The following is a 15476-nucleotide window of genomic DNA, read 5'->3' as shown; positions in this document are numbered from 1 at the left end:
TTACTCTCTGTAGTATCTTTCATGCAAAGTGGATCTCAGCATACATAATAAAAGAGGGACTGTGGAACTTCCTTTGCAACCAGCCAGAGAACATTCGTGTGGATAGGGCATATGGAACCTGCTACCTGAAGGCAGGTCATTAGCAGTACAATCCTTCCATTGCTGCTACTCCAGCTTATGAGCTGGAGTAACAACTGCTGCCCCTGTGCACTGCATATGCATTTTTTTCTTAGTTTCTGGATCTGTATAGGCTATGTCTACACTAGAGCATAAAGTCAATTTTAAGGCACTTAACTCAATTTTACAGTGTGACTGTTTTCACTCCCAATACCACTAGGTCAATTTTAAGGAACACTGAGGTTGATTTTTTCGCCTTGCCCCTTTGATGTGGTATAACACAAAGTTCGAATTTAAAAGATTGAATTAATGCTAGTGTGGATGCTGCATTACTTTAAATCAATTTTATAGGCCTCCAGAGGTATCCTACAGGTATCCCACAATGCCCCACAGTTATCCGTTCAGGCTGCTTTCACCTCCGCTGTTCTCCAGATGTACAGGAAGTAGGTAACAGGAAGCCGGGGAATTTGAATTATTTTTCTTTCTAACCTGCATGGATAGCACACCTCAGGAGTGCACCTCAGGAGCAACTGCATCTAGCCATCATGAGCTCTCAGGGTTCTAAGTTCTGATCAGAATTCTCTGGGTCACGAAAGAGCCTCATCATGGAGCTATCAGGAGATCCAGGATCTCATTTCTGTGTGTGGTGAAGAATCTGTGCTGACCAGACTGCAAACCAACAAAAGAAATGTGGACATTTATGGGAAGATTTGCCAGAGAATGATGGAGAACGGGTACACAGGGGACACTCAGCAATGCTGGGTCAAAATCAAGGCGCTCAGGCAGAATTATCAGACAGTTAAAGAAACTAATGGGTAAATGTGGGACATACCCAAAATGTGCCATTTTTACAAGCAGCTCAATGTGATTTCTGGGAGGCACCCAACTGCACTCCCCTAGGTTGGCATGGACTTCTCAGGAGACCAAACTTGGGTCTTTGGTGAGAGTGGAGAGGGTGAGGAGGAGGTGGAGGCCAATAAAGAGCGTGACCCCAGCAGTCACCAGATGCCTGAGGAAGCTGATCCCACTAGCCCGGAGCTCTTTGTCGTCCTGCAGCCAGTCCCCTCATCAGTGCCTGATGCAATTTTAGAGACGGCTCTTCTGGTGAGTGTATTTTATCAGCTGCTACAAGCGGGTTGTGTCTGGTTGGGGTATAGGTTTACTTCTGTTGAGCATATTTTTTAAATTGCTACAAGTGAGTTGTGGGTTAGGTGTGGTGGATCTGTTCCCCACAGAACAGCTTGTTAATATTTCTGGTCTCAGCCAGGTACTCTTATTTTTCGCACGAGACTTTTGGGGAGGCCTGATTTATTCTGGCTTCTACAATATCACACCTCGCCATGCCAAGCAGCCAGTAAATCACCTGGCATCATGGCACCACACGGCATTCTGACAAATTTTCGAGCTTTGGGCTTACACAGTATGAGCATATTTTCTATTATTCTTAGGAGGCTCATGTCTCCTTTTTCCAACCTAGAAGCAGTATGGGAAGTTTCATTAAACTTTGTCCCTTTAACATTATCGCACTGCTCCCGGGCCATTTAAATTTCCCAGAATTGTCCTGCTGCATCATGTGGCTGGCGGGCTCTGCATCTTTCCCCTCTGCACAGCTGGCAGGCCCTCCTGTCCGTCTCCCCTCCCACCTCACTGCTGGAGAGCTCCCTGGTTCCTCCCCACAACCACATGGCTTCATAAGATTAGGAGGAGCCACTGAAAAAGTTTTTTTCTGTGCTTTACATTTTACAGGGCTGATGACCCCGCCCTGCTCCAGCCTGCTACAGAGACAGCAGGCTCGACCTCCTCCCCTAACCACACGGCTTCCAGGCTGTGTGGACCCTGTTCCTGGACACCGGCATGTCCAGAGCAGGCTTTCCCTGCACAGGATTTAGGAGGAGCCATTGAGAAAGTTTTCCCCCATGCTTTATATTTCACAGGGCTTTGTTTCAACACCATCACATCCAGCGTAGCTGCCAGGATCTTACCATGTCTGCAATGAAAAGGTCTCGAAAACCAATTGCTTCTGTTCTGTAGGGGTTGATTGATTGTCATCCTTAAGAAGCCAAAGGTGGCATATGAAAACAAAAGTTGCAGTGATTGTCAAACAGAGACCCATTCATTGTATGGGTCAGTGCATTGTGTCACATTTAAAAACTGTATCTAAATTTTGACCTTGACTGTCTTCAACAGGCAGCGTGAGTAGGGGAGACACTGTTTCTGTGATGTGCCACAGAAAACATCCAAACGGGAACTGATCATGCAGCAGCTTGAAAAGGCACAGAGGGAGCAAGCCTAAGCCACTGCAGACAGAAAGTGGTCCCAGCAGGAGCAAACCTATATCCTGTGTTGCATGCATGAAGTGCAGAGAGACACCCACCACAGAATACACAATTATTTGGCCTCTGCACTCGGTTGCTGGACCTCCCCTCAATGTTGCCCAACCCTCCCTCTCTGGGGGCCCTGAACACGGGGAAGGAGGGCAAGGACAGTCTTACTGTCCACTGCCAGGACCTCTCCACACTGCAGAAGGCTCACATCCACCACACATGGCACACGTTCCACCACACATGGCAAAAGATTCCCTTCTTTTGCCTACCCCCTTTAACCCTCAGACTCCTAAATAACTATAATGTTTTAGTGAAACCCAGTGTCGTGGGGTGGGGCACAGTTGGAGGTGCTTGCATAAAGGTCAAGCACACACCATTGTGAGGGGTTGAGGTGGTATTACAGTAGTTAAATGTGGCAGATTCATGTGTCTGTATGCTCATTCATAAAGCTATTTTTCATAGCCACTCTGATTTTTGTAGCTTCTGCATGTGGATTACTGATTGCTGTTGTGTCTGGTTGTGCATAAGCACCGCCCATGGCATCTGCTTCTGCAACCCAGGTTGGCATGAAATTTTCCCCTTTTGATTTGCAAATGTTATAGAGAATACAGCACGCTAAAACCTGGGGGTTAGGTGGGAGGTGGAATGTTGGCTTCGCAAAGGTCCAAATGGATCAAAAGGCACCTCAGTCTGGCTTTTAAATGGTCAAAGACACATTCCATCACCATTCTGCACTTGCTCAGCCTGTAGCTGAAGTGCTGCTTGCTACGGTCCAGGGTGTCTGTGTATGGCTTCATGAGCCAACGTATCAAAGGGTAAGCAGGGTTGCCCAGTATCATTATGGGTATCTCCATGTTGCCAATCCTGACTTTCTGGTCTGGGAAGAAAGTCCCATCCTGAAACTGTCTGTACAGACCTGAATTTCTAAAGATGTATGCCTTGTGCACCTTTCTTAACCATCCCACATATGACCTTGTGATTCACCAATGTATGCAACACCATGGAGAAGTACCCCTTGCAGTTTATGAACTCTGAGGCCAAATGGTCTGGAGTCAGGATGAGGATGTTCATTCCATCTCTCACCCCACTGCTGTTAGGAAAGCCCGTGGCAGCAAAGCTGTCCACTATGACTTGTACATTTCCCAGAGTCACGGTCTTCTGTAGCAGATGAACACTGATTGCCTTGGCTACCTGGATCACCACAGCGCCCCAGTGTAGATCTGCCCAACATGAATTGATTTCCCACCGACTGGTAGCTTTCAGGTGTTGCAAACTTCTGCAGAGCAATTGCCACTTGCTTGTGAACTGTCAAAGCAGGTCTCACTCCTGCATCACAGGGTATCAGGGTTGGGGACAGCAAATCACAGAGTTCCATGATGGTGGCCTGGTGCATGTGGAAGTTCTGCAGTCACTGCTGGTTATCTCCAGCCTCCAAAATGATGCAGTCCCTTCAATGTCTGCTGGTTTCATGTGTCCAGAACCAGAGTTCCACTGCATGCAATGCATCCAGGGCAGCCAGCAGCTCTGCATTTCTGGTCTCCAGTCCTTCAATATCATCATCTGAATCATCCTCCCCCTGGCTTTGTCTAATAAAATATCTTGTGACACTTCAGGAAGTGGCCATAACAGACTGTGCAATGGCTCTAAGCTGTTCAGGAGCCATGCTAGTGCTGTTCAGCAGCATGAGCCACGGGCAGGCTTTGGCAAAATGGCTCAAAAATGGTGCACAATTCCTTGGGCTGTTTGTTTTCCCCCAGTGGGGGAGTGGGGGCATTGCACTCTGGGATGATAACATCAGATACCCACAAGCACTTGCAGCGCATTTTTTCCGTAACACATTGGCATTAGAAATCCAGAATGCAGTGGGCTACAGGCTCCGTGGGATAGGTGTCCACAATGCCTTGCTGATGCAGTCAGACCTAGCTGAGGTAATGGAGACACACTTATGTTGACTTTCTAGACATTTGTGGACACTCACCTTCAACTTTATAAAATCTAGCTGTAAAAGGTCAACCAATAAATTTGACCTTATTTTGTAGTGTGGACCTAGCCATAGTCCCAGCAATCAAGGCAACTAAAGTAGAGCAAGTTACACCATTTTAAGTGTTTGCTTTCTGTATAAAGTCCTTATAATTAAGATCTAATAATCGTGCTCATAGAGTTTAAATGTGGTTGCAACCAAAGTATGCTATAATGAGGCCTAGCTTCCCACTGCGGTGGCACCACTAAAACCTATTAGGATATAGAGCAGATGTATGCAAGTTTAAAAACAGTAGATAGATTTTGTTCTAAGGTTTGGCTCAGTGCAGCTTTAGTGATTTTGCAGGGGGAATGCAAATCCTGAAGAGTTTGGACTTAGATCTAAGCAGGTAAGTGACAGAGGGACTTACTACAAACAATTTTATGAATTCTCATTATTTCCTTATGGAACAGAGTCTAGAATGTCAAATGAAAATTAACAGCTGTCTATAAAAATTACTGTAAGAACAATACCATTTAATACAGAATGTTAGCTCGTGTATTGAATTGAGAATTGTATCCCTGTTGCAGTGTTCAGTAGGTTCTGTTGTTCTTGTTCTTGTTCTTGTTCTTGTTATCATCATCTCTTATGAATGCCCATATACAGTGAACTCTTTCATATCCAGCAGATCTCGGACTGGGAGGTTGTCAGATATTCAGATGTTCTGTGTAACAGAGAGGCATACCTGGCAATGCATAACACCAAAGAAAAATAAGATCAGATATTAGGAAACAAAAATGTATGCAGAGTACTTTATTTACCAATGCAGTAATATTGTACACTGTAAACTTATACTGCATTTGCTGTATTTCTTTGTGTTTAGTTTCACTATATTGTACTTATGGAAAATGTAACTAAAATTTACTTTGGTTAAAACGCCAGTTATTTGAGAATGCTGGATGATAGTGGAAAATGTAACTAAAATTTACTTTGGTTAAAACGCCAGTTATTTGAGAATGCTGGATGATAGAATGCCAGATATGAAAGAGTTTACTGTATTTAGTGCCCATCATCACTGTGGCTTATATGGCTTTAAAAACATGTCAGTAACAATTCCATTTGAAAGTAGCAAGTGCCATGTTCTGCAGAAGATGATGTGAAATCTCTCAAATCCACCCGTAGCTCTTTTCATGAACAGGGATTTAAAAAATATGACTTATCTTATATAGCATTGCAAGTCACTTTTAAAAAGGTATCTGAATGACTTCTTTTCTGTTTCCCATGCTTGCTTCCTGCAGCTGTGCAGGACTTTGATGCTGGGAATTTTTAGTTCCTTAGAACAAGGAAGTGCAGTTTGAACCCCTAGGCACTAATCACACAGCAGGATCGAGCAGTCCCCAGTCTGTGCTAGGAGATTTACAACCTAGTGTGAGTAACATCTGTATTTACTGTTTCTTCAGGGTTGTGCCTGAGACAAAAGCAGTTACATTCACAAGACCCAGGAAGTACATCCTTTCCTCAGGTTCTGAGCCTCCTGAGCTGGGATACGTTGATATTCGAACCTTGGCAGACAGCGTGTGTCGCTATGACCTCAACGATGTGGATGCAGCCTGGTTAGAACTGGCCAATGAAGAATTTAAGGAGATGGGTAAGAGAATCCTCTGGTCTTTTTAACCCCGTAAAATTACATAAGCTATTGAAGTCTGGCGGCAGTTCTCTGGAGAGTTTGCAGGTGAGATAACTGGAAAAGGAGAGAGAGTGTAAATCAAGTAAATTAGAATGTAGTTTATGATTTTATTTTAAAAACCACTAGCCTTTAATCTCTTATCCCCAGAAGCCCTCAATGAAGGGTGGTATTGCCACTATGGGCTAGATCTGTTGTGAATATCAGACCTATCGAAATAGTTTAAGGAATCTCTCTGTCCATCCAGTCATCCAATTTTTTTTGCTTTTCTGTTCATCTCCTTCTCCTAAAATGAAATCAGAAGTCTCTCAGCCCTTCTGCAGCTATTTTCTTTTTCTATTTGGACAAAAGCATTGAGAAAGGTATTTGGGGGTTTAAAAACAGAAGCCATTTGGACATTTTGGGAAGTGAGACAGCAAAGAATTGGCTGAGTGATTCCAGTTGAAACTGTCTCAAACTCTTCTATGACTGTGTCTCTGATTTCCAAAAGGAAAAGGCTTTTATCTTAGCCTTATCTCAAGAAGGGGTTGTGTTGGGGGGAAAGGATTATGATTTGTTAGGATCTGTGCTCCAACAGTGAGAGCACCTAGTGGATTTTCCTGGGGTGGCACAGGGTGAAAGTCAGCACAGAATATTGACCATAGTTTAAAACAGTGGTGTCGAAAAGAAATTTAGCTGATCTCCACAGGACCGCCCTGCTCCTTCCCAGCCAGGAACCCCCACCCTGCAAAATTATTCACTGGAGCTGTGCTGCGCTAGCTGCCTCACAGCTGGAGTCTGCCGGGACTGGAGGAGCCTCCTCTGCTGCTGCAGCCACGCACTTGTCCCACCACGTGGTGAGGTGCATGTGTGGAGTGGCCGGAGGGGCGTCCCACATATATGGCTCTTCTGAGCCACATTTCGCCACACCCCACTACCCTGTTTGGCAAATGGGGAGTGTATTGGACACTGTGGGTTTAACACATGAGAGACTATGTTGTGCCAGCTGGAGGGGATTTGGATATTGTGGTGAGCACGTATAATACCGTTGAATTTTAGTCTGTGGCAGTTCCTTCATTTGGGTTTTATGGTTACAGTTTTATGGGTTTATCTAGACAATTGTCCATTGACTAGACAGGTACAAGACCTGGCAGACTAGGGGTCATATGGTTACAAATGTTAAAAAAAAAAAAAAAAAAATTCTCAAGAAAACCTGCTCAGAACAAACAAAACAACAAACTTAGTCTCCGGTTCAGGTTTTCGACCCAAAGCTTAGGTCAGGCTTGTTTACATACACAAGGTGAGTTTACGTGATGTTAGTCTTAAGTTCGCTTCTGACTGCTTTTAGAAGTATGAAGCTTTATTTTAAACAAGCACTAAAATGAGCAGACAGTCTGAAATAGTCATGTGTTCTCTTAAGCTTTTTCTTTCCTGTCCTCTCCAGGAGGAAAAGGGAGCAGGCCCTGTGGGGCACCAGAGGAAATGCTAGCACAGCATTTGTTCTAACACAATATACATGAAAGTGATAAAGGGAATCTTTGTAGGGAAGGAATACTGAGGTTCATGCTGCAGCCAGCTGCAGATATAGTGACCATACAGGCATCCTCTGCAGGCTAATTCCACCGTACAACCAATCTGAGGGCAGAGGCAGAAAGAAGTTCAGAACAGAGTGAAGTGAAAATGCCCACTCTGGGGAGATCGTGCCACTGAGCTGTGTCTTTAGGTCCACTGTTCTTAGCTTCTCTGGGTTTCCCTACAAATTCTGTGATTCAGTTTTGGCTATACCATTGTAACTTCAGTGGAGTTGATTACAATGGTGAAACTCAGGTTTGTCTTTTGTGGGCTACAGCAACATAGTCTAGGAATAAACATGATTTGACAGGTTTTACTATGATCCTTACCATTCTTTTAGGGTAGATATTTGTGACTGATATAATCGTGCTCTGTAGTTTGCCATAATTTTTTACACATGCAGTTACTCTGTAAACGGTGGGAAAGAAATGCCTTCTTGGCCCCAGAGGCAGTTTCATGCAAAGCCTGACATGTGACATTTCAGTTACTCTTATCAAAATTTTGCATAACAAGAGATGATATTAATGGCCACTAAAATGAGTAATTACTTGTTATCTCCAGTTGTAGCATTTGTCCGATCTCCCATGGCTGTGAATTCCAGAGGCTGGTCATAATGCATTTTGCAATGCTCTTTTTTAATATTTAAAATGTGTATTATTTTTCTAAATGACCACATATAAAAACAAACTTTTTTTAACAAAAAAACCCTCATTATAATTTCTAATACAGCCGTTAAATTAGGAGTAAAAGCCAATTGTGCAGCAAATTCCAGATAACTAAATCTATAAGATGACAGAGGCCATTGCATTTGGAGGTAGGGCTGTTGAAAACTCCTTTTACACTACCTTTATTATCTCTTCACCTTTTGGTCCATCATCACTTGCATTACAGAATAGCACTTCTCTGCCATGAGGGACAAATTCTGCTTTCTCTTCCACTGTGGAAGTGTACAGGATGGCAGAATTTTGTGTGTTTCCCCATGTAGCTTGCCTGAAGCAGTGAAGCCAAAGGGTGAGGGCTGGGGTGCAGCAAAGCAGAGTATTCACTGTTCTGTAGAGCCCCATGTGAATATAAAATTGAGATCTGTCTTTGTATCTGCAAAAGTGGTCCACAGATATTGATATCCACATTTGTGGATACAGATAGCTGCGAATATAAAGTGGATTTCTATAGGTTTGCAGGATTCTAGACACAGAGTTTGTATCTGCGTTTGTATCTGCAAAAATGAGCTGTGGATGTAAAGCAGGTATCTGGATTTGCAGAGTTCTGCAGATTCTCCAGATTATTTCCCCATGATGAGGAGGTACTTTCAGGTTGGCAGACCTGTTAGAATGCTTCTTTTCCAGGCTTGTGATATGGCATAGCTAGGGATTCTTTCTTCATCTTCCTGAGGAATTCCTCAGAACCCATGTGAACTATTGACTTTGAGACTTAAGGAGGGGATTTACCCATATTACACACACACAGCAATAGGATTTACCCTTCTAATACACACATCAAGACTTTGCTGTCTTCAGTACGTTATAGTAAACAGTAATTTCAGGGCAAGATTAAAACTACAGGATTTTGTCTTTTAAATCCCATAAATTGTTGCAAACTTCTGTAAGTATCTCAGTTTTGAAGTGCCTGATATAAACTGGCCTTGAAAGAGAGAGGGTGTTGTGGTGTGATACTTCTTTTTAGATACATGGGTACTGTGTGAAGGGCTTGTATAGAGTGCTGCAATTTCCCGATCTGAAGAAGTGGGTCCCGTGACAGCTCATCACCTAATAAATCATATTGTTAGTCTTTAAGGTGCTACAAAACTGCTTGTTCGTTTTGTGAAGGTACAGAGTAACACAGCTACTTCTTCATGACGATTCTGAAGCCTTGCTGAATCTTATAGGGCTATTAAAGGTTGAAAAATGGGATACATTGTCAGAGGTGGTTTGTTTGTTTGTTTGTTTGTTTTTTGCGAAGTATACTGCAGGTGTTCTCAGGTCCATAATGAACATTTAACATGGGTGATTTAGGTAACAGACATCAACACAGTGATATTTTGGGTGTAATATCCATTTAAGTTATGCTTGATTGTGTCTAAACAAGTCCTGCATTTAGATATCATAGTGTAACTGGGTTCCTCATATATTCGAATAATTAGTTTGTTGGTACTATAATAGATCCTAGCCAGGATCAGGACCTGATTGTGTCAGGCGCTATGAAAATGCACTACAACAAATAAATGGTGGTCTTGTTTGGGCTGCTGATTTTAACATCAGGATGTATCCAATGGGTTTTGTATGAGAATGTATTTTCATAATTTTGATGGACACTTTGTTGCTCCCTTGGAAGTGCTTTCACCCTAGAATCACTCTCAAAAGAGCAACAAAGGGTCCTGTGGCACCTTATAGACTAACAGAAGAGTTTTGAGCATGAGTTTTCGTGAGCACAGACTCACTTCATCAGATGCACTTGGTGCATCAGGTGCATCTGATGAAGTGAATCTGTGCTCATGAAAGCTCATGCTCAAAACTTTTCTGTTAGTCTATAAGGTGCCACAGGACCCTTCGTTGCTGTTACAGATCCAGACTAACATGGCTACCCCTCCGATACTTGACTCTCAAAAGAGTCACCATTTCCTAAAATTGACTGAGGTCCAAAGTTGAAACAAGCATCCACGGAAAGTGTTGTATGAAAAGGAAGGTGAGTGAGAGCAATAGTGACAACCCAAAGAGGTGGGACTTTCTTGTGAAAACTTCCTTGAGGATTTCAAAAATTAATTTAAATGAAAAATTTCCACTATTTCAATAGGGATCTAGTGCTTTTGACATTTTTGCCATAACTACTGTACACGTCACCTCTGTTTGCCATGGCAACCCTACTGCCATAAATCACCTCCCCTGGAGCAGGAATGGTGTGTTTTGCCATTTGAGCTCATGGCTCAATCTGGGAAAAATAGTTCAAGCTTTTGGTACATTGGTGGAAGGAGCTGGGGTTCCAAATGTTGTTCCCATTTTAAAAATAATCTGTTGTGTTGGATAATTTCCCAGGAATGCCTGAGCTGGATGAGTATACAATGGAGAGAGTCATGGAGGAATTTGAACAGCGATGCTATGACAGCATGAGCCATGCTATTGAAACTGAAGAAGGTCTTGGGATCGAGTATGATGAGGATGTTGTCTGTGACGTTTGCCAGTCTCCAGATGGGGAGGATGGCAATGAAATGGTGTTCTGTGACAAATGCAATATTTGTGTACACCAGGTATGGCATCCAGACGTAGAAGTGGGAATGGCCTTTTGGGTAGCTTATGTGCTGTGGGTAGAGGCAGGCAATAGGTAGTTAAAGCAATATCTCAGAGCGGTATACTGTTAAAGACAGGTTTAAAGATAATAGGCCAGATTTCTCTCTAGTATAACTAATTGATTATACATTAGTAAATGTGCAAGTTACATGCTGGAAGGTAAAAGGTGGGAATGCAGCAGGAAACCCACATGAAAATGTGAGAAGGGACAAGATAAAAATGCGGGGGGTGAGGCTTTATTTAACAGCCTTTTGTACCCTGGTCCTGCGTGCTTTCACTGCTTTAATCATGCCCTTTTTGCTGCCAAGTTTGTACACTATGCTAATTTACACTGACACTGCAATCTGCATCCCTAATAAATTTGGCCCAGTTGGCTTTGTTATGCAGAGATGGCTGCAATTTTTTGGTTTGGTGCCTCACATTCCACACACAAGCCATGTGATGAACTGAAGTCCCCCTTTTTGGCACTATATTTGCAGTACCAATAAATTTGGTTCAATAGAGAGGAAGTCTGAAAAACAATGGCTTCCATCCAATTGGCAGGTGGAATGGCAAAAATGTATACTGTAGTTAAATGCTGCCATCCAGGTTTGTTCCATGGTGGGATGACTGAATGAGACAGACCAGGGATATGAATCTGCATGTCTCATATGCTAGAGAATTGCGGGAACAACTAGACTATTCTGGGATAAGCAGCACACCATGTCTTTCAATGGATATTAAAAAGCCTTTCTTTGAAAGGAAGATGGACCAGGTATGTTTGTAACATCTTAGTCCTTGACTGCTCCCTGTTATAGAAGAGACCTTGCTCTCCGTCCCGTAAAATGTTTGCTTTCTCAGTAAGTAGTAGGGCATCTGTGATGTTTGATAAGGAATGTTTTTTTCCCCCCTTGCTCCTAGGGCTAAAGTTACATAAATGTATGTATGGTAGGAAAATGTGCCACTGTGTAAACATTGCATATCATGCAAATTGGTCTGAGGGTTTAAAATTGGCACATTGATTCGTCTCTAGCCTTCCACCTTGAACTGTGATCACATCAAATCTTACAAGCTAGAAAGGGTCAGAACTGGCAGTAGTTCAGTTGGACACTGAGTAAAATTGAACTATACCTTAGGGGCATCTTTCCTTTCATCACCTCATTTTTCTGGTCAGACTGAAAACCTCTTTATAGCTCCAGTGTCCTGGCCAACGTCCAGCTCAGAGATATCTAATGCCTCACATCTCTATCTAAATTACCTTTTCTTTTAAAGTTGGTGAATATATTCTTCACCCCCTGTCCTAAACTGTTTTGTAGTCTTGTTTTGCATAGTTAAACAGTTGGAGGTAGCCCCCTTTCAGTGACATTACAAGTATCTCTGTATGGTCTATCTATGGAATTGCTACATTTGTGAAAACAGCTTGCAATCCTCCAAAACAAAACTGGCTGTGTAAATATAAGCTAATACTATATAGCATGCAGGCCCATAAAGGGCTTTGAGGTTAGGCAAAGGCTAAATGTAAATCAGTTAATGCTAACAGGAACATGGTGATTTTGTTTTCCTTTCTTCCTCTCCTGTATAAACACGAGTACAGGCGTGTTACGGAATCTTAAAGGTGCCGGAGGGCAGTTGGCTATGCCGGACCTGTGCACTTGGTGTTCAGCCAAAGTGCTTATTGTGTCCCAAGAAAGGTGGAGCTATGAAGCCAACTCGTAGTGGGACGAAGTGGGTCCATGTAAGCTGTGCTCTGTGGATTCCAGAGGTAGGTGTCAATCCAAGTGATGTTCCCTTAGACAGATGCAGAGCAATCTTGGCAAAGGAAAAATTTGCTCGTAATAACATACAATCTGATGTCTATTGATATGACTGTAACATCCATCCAGCTTTTGTTGTTAGGAAGGAGAAAGATTTAGAATTAAAAAACAGGGAAATATTCATTTTCAATTAAACATAGAAGACAGATTCTGGCAGGAAAATACACAATCAAAAAAAGTTAATTATATTAGTTCACTAAACTACAATACAGATGTCTTATAAGTATAAAAAAGTACAACTCCTAGAAAGGCTAATTTAGTGAGTACACAAAGTAAGCAGTATTTGTAGTTGTGGGTGAAAACTCAGAACCTGAGTGAGTATTTGGATTAACAGTGATAATTCTTAAGCATTCAAAACCTTCATCCTTTAAAACTACTTAAATTAATGGGAAATCCATTTGGAGGGGTAGCTGTGTTAGTTTGTAGCTTCACAAATAATCTTATGTAGCACCTTAAAGACTAACAAATGTATTAAGTAATGAGCATTTCTGAGGAAGTAGGTCTTACCCACAAAAGCTCATTACCTAGTACATAAATCTGTTAGTCTTTAAGGTGCTACGGGAGTGCTTGTTAAATTGATGGAGTTTGCTTCAAAGCTGTTTCATTTTTATAGGGAAAGGAGTGGTTTTGAAACTGGATTTGTCTCTCTTTGTAAACTGAAGAACTTGAAATGTATTAATTTGATATGTTACCAGGCAATGAAACAGATGCTCATGGAGAGTTGTACTCTTCTTTTTGCTTGGAGTGGGATCTACAAAGGGACTTAACTGTTGCCATAGTGAGTTTCTTGGTACCTAATTGTGGGTGCCTAGAAAAACCCTGACCGTAGGTGGCTAATCTTCCTGTACAGTGAACGGGGGTCCACAAAAGCCAGCATGCGACGCAGGGAGACATCCAAGCTAGCCAGTGGGAGATCAGAGGAGTGAATGCTAAGCATGCTCATCAGATAAGCATTCACATGGTGGCCTGACCTTCCCTGATTTGTGACTCATTCTGCAGCTTCGTTGGGAGATAGGCATCCGGCTGCTTAGAGCGAGGCAGCAATGAGCATGCTAAGAGGCAGAAATACAGGTGCCTAGAGAGCTTTTCCTTAAAAAACTTAGTTGCTGTGTCAGTTTGTGCTATACAGTTCGATGGGAGTTCTGTGAATTGCAGTGAAGCCACAGCTGGCACTAAGGTGCCTAAGCCTGAGATTTAGGCACCTAAACCTTTTCATGATTCCTGTTTTCTCTACTTACCTTTCACTGTATGGTTTTCACTCTGATACATAGGTGAGCATTGGCAGCCCAGAAAAGATGGAGCCCATAACCAAGGTCTCTCACATTCCCAGCAGTAGATGGGCATTAGTATGCAGCCTTTGTAATGAGAAGATTGGGGCATCTATACAGGTAATAAACTAACATTTGTATATGTAAATGCACATGCTATAGAACCTCCCTGATTCCCTTCACATAGTATGGACAGAAAAAAAATGTTTTTTCCCTCATTTCAGTAGAGTTTTAATAGCAGATAATGTAGGGAGTAACAGAGAGAAAGCCTTGATAGTCTATAATACCAAAACAAAAAAGCAGTCAAATAGCACTAAAGACTAACAGAATAATTTATTAGGTGATGAGCTTTCGTGGGACAGACCCACTCCTTCAGACCATAGCCATACCAGAACAGATGCAATATTTAAGGCACAGAGAACCAAAAATAATAATCAAGGTTGACAAATCAGAAAAAAATTATCAAGGTGAGCAAATCAGCGAGTAGAGGGACAGAGGAGGGGAGGGAGTCAAGAATTAGATTAAGCCAAGTATGCAAAAGATCCTCTATAATGACCCAGAAAATTCCCATCTGATAGAGTCCGGTGGTAAGTGTGCCAGTAACCGAAATGATAGGGCGTCCAGGGTTCCCAGGTTCGTGGATTTTGGGAAGTGAATAGAATAATCCAGGTTGGGGCTCAGATGGTGTGTCTGAGTGACTATTCATAAACCTGAATTACCTACCAGGAGAAATAAAAAAAACAAATTGACAGGGCCAGACAAATACCCAGAGACCAGCAATTCCAAGATAGGCCCAAAAAAGCCAAGAACAGAACACCACTGGTCATCACCTGCAGCCCCCAACTCAAACCACTGCAACGCATTATTAAAGACCTACGACTTTTCCTTAATCAGGATGCCACACTCCAGAAGGCCCTAGGTGACAGGCCTGTTCTGTCCTACAGACAACCTCCCAAGCTTATGAGGATTCTCACCCACAGCCACAGTCTATACCGCAGGAACACCAGTCCTGGAACTTTACCTTGCAACAAAGCCCACTGCCAGCTTTGTCCACATATCTGTTCTGGAGATACCATCACTGGACCTAACCAGGTTATTCACAGAATCACGGGCACATTCTCATGTTCCTCAACTAACATCATATATGCCATCATGTGTCAACAATGCCCAGATGCTTTGTGTATTGGACGGATTTCAAATTCTCTTAGACAAAGAGTTAATGGGCACAAAACAGATACAAAAACACTCCTGGTCCACAAACCAGTCAGTCAGCATTTTAATGGAGTGGACCATTCTGTTAATGACTTTAAAGTTTGCGTCTTACTGAAGAGGAATTTTCACAGCAGTCTGGAAAGAGAGGCTGCTGAACTCTTGTTTATATTCAAATTCGACACATTAACTAACATGGTTTGAACTGGGATGGGAGTATTCTGCGTCATTATAGGGGCTCTTTTGCATACTTGGTTTAATCTAATTCTTGACTCCCCGCTCCCCTTCT

At 42.6% G+C, this 15476-nt stretch overlaps 1 protein-coding gene across 6 annotated transcripts in view; it reads left to right on the top strand.

Annotated features, from left to right (window-relative positions):
• The window catches only part of JADE1 (jade family PHD finger 1), a 144157-nt gene that overhangs the window by 112497 nt on the left and 16184 nt on the right, over positions 1–15476 (top strand). For 5 of the 6 annotated variants that reach the window (XM_074993305.1, XM_074993308.1, XM_074993307.1 and 2 more), the window contains 4 exons: positions 5862–6049; positions 10666–10877; positions 12491–12658; positions 13982–14098. In XM_074993305.1, coding sequence (XP_074849406.1) covers positions 5862–6049; positions 10666–10877; positions 12491–12658; positions 13982–14098 — 685 coding nt within the window. Of the gene's footprint in view, positions 1–2980; positions 3002–5861; positions 6050–10665; positions 10878–12490; positions 12659–13981; positions 14099–15476 lie in introns of those variants that run through there. The other variant, XM_074993309.1, reaches the window with a different exon arrangement.

This window comes from Carettochelys insculpta, chromosome 4 (genome assembly GCF_033958435.1).
Source record: "Carettochelys insculpta isolate YL-2023 chromosome 4, ASM3395843v1, whole genome shotgun sequence".
Taxonomy (NCBI): Eukaryota; Metazoa; Chordata; order Testudines; family Carettochelyidae; genus Carettochelys; species Carettochelys insculpta.
Note: the sequence above shows the minus strand (reverse complement) of the source record. Positions and strands in the feature narration are given on the sequence as shown.